General features: G+C 46.9%; 1 protein-coding gene across 1 annotated transcript in view; it reads left to right on the top strand.

The window, feature by feature from the left end:
- Nucleotides 1–4,633: 4,633 nt before the first annotated feature.
- The window catches only part of MITF (melanocyte inducing transcription factor), a gene marked incomplete in the record, with an annotated part of 266,669 nt that continues 265,547 nt past the window's right edge, over nucleotides 4,634–5,755 (top strand). Inside the window, 1 exon segment of the mRNA XM_027776541.1 lies at nucleotides 4,634–4,882. Within this exon segment, the coding sequence (XP_027632342.1) occupies nucleotides 4,779–4,882 (104 nt within the window).

Here is a 5,755-nt window from a genome sequence, read left to right as displayed (position 1 = left end):
GAAAGAGAAAGGAATTCCAGTAAAATAAAGAGTGTGATATATTCTGGGAACTTCATATAAGTTTGGTTACTGGAGCTACTTGATGTACAACTCACGGGGGGTAAGCAGATGGTGTGGATGTTAAAGAACTGGACCCAATATGGCCAGCTGCATGGCTTGAGTTCTGGACCCAGAGGCTTGAAAATTCACACTGTGCGTGTGCGTGTGTGTGTGTGTGTGTGTGTGTGTGTAAGTACCCAAAATCCCACGTGGACAATGGAGGAAAAGGGATTGTAATATGGCCATCTCCCTTGGGGAGTGATTTTGCACTTTCTCTCTTTCTCTGTCTCTCTCTGGAGAGCACATGCTCTCCACTTAGAGAGTGATCTGAGAAGATGCAGGAGTGGTAGGTGGACACAAGACATGGGAAGCTTGGTGTTCAGTGATTTAAAAACTTGGTTCAATGATTAAAAAGCTTGGCACGGTGGTTAAGGCACTGCACTCCCACATGGTTGCCTATGGTTTGAGTCCCAGACCCAGTGGCTTAAAATACACCGGGTATGTGAGAATGGAGGAGAAGGGATTGCAAATCCTGAAAGGAGAATGGAGGAGAAGGGATTGCAGCGTGGCCATCTCCCCCAGGTGTGTGGGGGGTGTAATTTCTTGCTTTCTGTCTCTCAGTCTCTCTGTCTCTCTGGTGAGCACAAGCACCCCACAGCAAAAATTTTTCTTAAAAATAAAAATAGTGGCAGTTGGAATCCTGAAAAGATTAAAAACAAGGAAATGGTAAGCTATGTGTTCTAGAAAGAGCTCTTTTGGCAAAAATTTCAAAACCATTCATGCCTTTTTTGCCTAGCAGTTCAATTTGTAGGAAATTACTGTGCATGAGAGCAAAGATTTAGCTACTTGAAAACTAGTGAAATTACCCTTGCAGGAGTTTTTGTAAGCTCAAATAAGAGGTGCATGTGAAAAATGTATGTAAAACATAAAGCATTACATAAATGTAAATAACATTAATGACAATAATTGTAATCTCTAATCATTGCTTTTGTACATTTGATAGGCATTGTCCTCAATTCAAATGTATGGAATGATTGGCTTTTATCCCGTTTTTAGAAATGGCGGGAACCAGCAGTTAGCGTAATGGCTATGTCGCTGGACTCCCACGTAGTCGACCGCGGTTCGCGTCACGGACCCGGTGGCTTAAAACTCACGCCAGGTGTGTGTGCGTGCGTGCCCAAGATCCCGAGAGGAGAATGGAGGAGAAGGGATTGTGGCATGACCATCTTCCCTGGGGGGTGATTTCTCGCTTTCTGTCTCTATGTCTCTCTCTGTCTGTCTGGCGAGCACACACGCCCTATAGCGAAAACCTCTCCAAAAAAAAGAACCAAAAAAGAAATGGCGTTTGTTCCTAGGGTTCAACTCATTAATCAAAAGGGGACAGCTAGCAAATGGCTAACTTTTTGTGATGTGGATTCATGTGGTATGGTATGGCAATCCATAGAAAAATGTCCATTTAAAGAAATTATTTCTATGGTGATTATTCAAAGCCTTTTTGGTTGTAAGTAGCAAAAACTTACACCAAATGGTTCTAGAAAAAAAAGGAATGCTTTTGTTTTTGTTTTGGGTTCATATATCTGAAAGTCCAAGGCTATCTGACTTCAGGTATGGTTGGAACAAGGAAGTGAAACAATATTATTGTACTTTTCTATTTCTTTCATTTTTTTGTGATCTTATCTCATTCTCTGCTGTCTTAGATCAGCTTCCCTATGTAGCCATAAATAAGTAACTCCAGGGTTTTTTCCCTCCGTTACATGCTTCTGATAATCAGATATTCTTTCTTAGCTGCCCTAGCAGAATAGTCCCAAGAAGGACATTTGGCCATGTTCTGGCCCCTGTCCATCCCTAAAGGAATCATTATAGGCTAAGGAATGGAGCTCTCTGATTGGTCAGAATTGTATCGCATACCCACTCCCATTGGGCGGCAGATGGCACTGTAATGGGCAGCCTATACTAAACCAGAAGCCTATTCCTGAACCAGAAGAAAAGGTGTAAGGGGGGGAAAATTAGCAGCTACATTTGTACTTCAGGGCAACCTCAGCTGAGAGCTCTGTATTCTAGAAGGTGTACTTAGTGAGAGATGAATTCAGGAGTCTTGACTTTCCTGATGGTTTTTCCCCCTTTGAGGTTGGTTCTTTTTGTTCTTTTTTTTTTTTTTTTTTTTTTTTTTTTTTTTTTTTTTTTTTTTTTTTTTTTTTTTTTTTTTTTTGGTGAGGTTTTTGCTATAGGGTGCGTGCACTCACCAGACAGAGAGAGACATAGAGACAGAAAGCAGGAAATCACCCCCCAGGGGGATGGCCACACCGCAATCCTTTCTCCTCCATTCTCCTCTCAGGATCTTGGGCACGCACGCACACGTGCCCGGCGTGAGTTTAAGCCACCAGGTCTGGGACTTGAACCGCAGTCGACTATGTGAGAGTCCAGCGACATAGCCATTATGCTAACTGCTGGTCCCTTGAGGTTGGTCCTTGAGGTCTGGTAGGTCACTGATATCATGAATGATGTGATGGACTGTTTCTTTACAATTCTCAAGAGATTATAAACTTCAGTTCTAACATCCTTAAAAAGGATAGCAGACTAAAATTGTGCACAGAATTTTGTTTACATTATGCATTTTCTCAGGAGAGGGACCAAAGCTTTCTTTGGCTGAAAAGCTTCTAGTGAGCGAAAAGATTAAGAAGCCTCTGGTGTTTCTCAATGAGGGTACCACCGACACATTGGGACAAGAAAGTTGGTTATCGTGCAAGATGTTTGGCGTCTCTGGCCCATACCCCTTAAATACCTTTACCATCCCCTCCACCCGTATTCCAATCAGCTAAATGAATTGGGTTGTCAGAAAAGCCATGATGTATATTTTCTGGGCAAAAATGCATCATGACTTTTCCGACAACCTGGTATTAAGACTCAGACCCTACCCTTCCTCTTTCTCTGGCAGAGAGTTAATACTTTTAATATTTTTTCTGATTTTCTGAAGTTGGCTTATCAGGGAATCTGGAGTCCCACACTCATAAGTACAAAATGCTCATTTTCAGGTATCTTGTCTTTTTAATGGTGATAACTAAGGACCTAAAAGTATTGTTTGGGGCACTACAGTTTATTATGGGGTCTTGGTAATTGCTACTGCAACACAATGTGCCTCTTGCAGTTTTTTAAAAACTAGTCTCTTTGAGATTCTTAGCTCTAAAATCAACCCATCCTACCAGAGCTCTTTTCTGTTGTGAAATTAAAATGGCTAATTAAAGGTGTCCAGTCATTAATGAGGGCTCTGTAGAGTTCTCTTTTAAGACCATTAGTTAGTTTCCTATTTCTGAAAGGACAAACACACAGGTAAGAGGTTAGTCTGAAAGAAATATCTTCAAGATCTAATAAAGAAAAGAATGATCACTGAGTAGCTTTTTTTCTTTTTTTAAAAAAATAGATTACAAATCACTTTCTCTTACATTTGACCTCGCAACACTTTTTAAAGCAGGTTTGCCAATCTCCTTTTTAATAGAGGAAGAAACTGAAGCTTCTAGGAATTAAGCAACATGCCCAAGATTGCACAGTGCTTCTTAGAAGGATGCTGAGATTTTTCAACTCTGAGTCTTATACCTGTAAATGCCACTCTCAATTCTGTACTGCCTCCAAGATGCCTGGACACTTAAAAGAAGGACCACATCCTAGTGGATCTAACCAGAGAGAAGGACTGGCAGTATAAGCGAGCTATAACCAGGTGCTGGGGAGCTCAGGAGGGGGTTGACACTTGTGCAGTTGATGTGCCTCACGACTTCACTCCTGAAATGTTAGGGCAATCGCATTTGAACTTCCAGCCAGCAGAGAAATTAAAAGCAGACAGTGACGGCGTTGTTTCGCAACTTTGTGCCTTTTAAATTACCCGACTCTTTCAAGTGCTGCTTTAAATTAGAAGTAGCTAATTGGACGAAGGGGAGAAAGCCTCTCAGCTGATGAACAGTATTGTAATAAGCCCAGACTGAATTCTAGAAAAGGATCGCTCAAGAACAATTACTCTAGTAACGTTTTCATTGCAAGTGACGGAAAGTTCTCTCGCTGTGTTTCAGTCCGAGGACAAGTTGATATGTCGCAGCAGCCCAGGGAAGCATGCAGACTGATACGAAGTCCTTTTATTTTAAGACTGGGTCGAATATTAAAACTTCCTAGTGCCCAAACTCTTTCATTTTATTTTCAAAATAAGGACTCGGCGTGCCCTCGCGAAAGTCTGAGGTGGAAGGAGGGCTGGCGGTAGAGGAAAGGCTGAATCCGTTCTTATTACTATTAAAATAGCCAAGTATGTACCCTTGAAGCAAGTGGGGAGAGAGGGAGAGGAGCTGCTGACATTGACAATGAATCCAAACAGGAGTTGCGCTAGCGGTGTCCACCACGTTGCCTCTCCCCCCTGCCTGGCCTTCTGGGAGTTGTAGTTTGAGCGGACGCGGCTCTTCTGGCGAGCCGGGGATGCTCCGCCCGGATGGAACTACAGATCCCAGGCAGCTCCGGCCGCCGGCCCCTCCCGCCTGGGGGATCGCACTACAGATCCCGGGCCGCTCCGGCCGCCGGCCCCTCCCGCCAGGGTACAAGTGTAAACTCACCGCGCCGGGGCGGGCGGCGGCAAGCGGGCAAGCGGGCTGAACTCGGCACTGCGCTGGGGCGCACAGCTCAGGGGATCCAGGCCCCGCCACCTTTCCTCCGCCCCGGGGCTCTGTTCTCACGTGCGAGCAGTGGAAGGACAGGAGGCGGGAGCCATGCAGTCGGAATCGGGTATCGTGCCGGATTTCGAAGTCGGGGACGAGTTTCACGAAGAGCCCAAAACCTATTACGAACTCAAAAGTCAACCCCTGAAGAGCAGGTGAGTGGTGACAGCTGGAAGCAGACGCAGCGGGCGGCTAAGGGCCCCGCGTCTCCCATCCCTGGACTAGGAGAGCCGAGCGCCCGAGCTCTGGGACAAGGACCCCGTGCCCTTGCTCCCGGGAAGAGGGTAACTGTCCCCCGCAGTTGGGGTCGCGCCCTGCCAGCCCGCGCGCATCTCGGAGAGACTGATGGAGCGCATTTTGAGGGTGTCGTAGGCCGTCCGGGAGGGCGCGCCCGGTGCGGGGACCCTCCACTAGGGATCCTCCGCTGGGGATGCCAGCTGCTGAGCTCGGATGGGGGCTGGGGAGCGACCCAGCGAGAGGTGGGGGAGGAGGAGCGCCGAGCAGGGCCACTCTGAAAGTGGGATGGTGGAAAAAAGAGTTTCTAATGAACCCCTTTTCTGAAGACCCCAGCGAGTTGAGGTCTGGCAGAGGGAGAATTTGGGGGTGGATTGAGATGAAACTTCCAAGAGAAGCAGTGATATCGCCTGTAGGCGCCTCTTAGGAGTCCGCCCCTCCGTGCAAACCCGACCGTGGCCGCCCGCAGGTGAGGTTTCCTGGGCTCCGCCTCTCACCTTCCAGACCTCGTCTCGCTAGCGCGGTGCGGGTAGGGGGCAGCAGGTAGCGGGTGGGTGTGTCTTCTCGTCCTGGGTGAGCTCGGGGGAAATAGAGCCTCATTGAAACCCAGGCCCTCCGTAGAGGTGCTGGGGAAGAAAGGCTTGTGCCTGAGACTCATGGGAGTATCCCCTGCTTGCCAGCGGCACGTGTTTAATTTGCTGAGGACTTAAAAAACTTTTCCGCAGAGGAGCGAAGACACCCTCTGGTGTAGATTCCCACCATCACCAGTGTCCATTTGCTTCTCTACCTCCATT

Source organism: Tupaia chinensis, unplaced genomic scaffold, assembly GCF_000334495.1.
Source record: "Tupaia chinensis unplaced genomic scaffold, TupChi_1.0 Scaffold000682_1, whole genome shotgun sequence".
NCBI lineage: Eukaryota > Metazoa > Chordata > Mammalia > Scandentia > Tupaiidae > Tupaia > Tupaia belangeri.
Note: the sequence above shows the minus strand (reverse complement) of the source record. Positions and strands in the feature narration are given on the sequence as shown.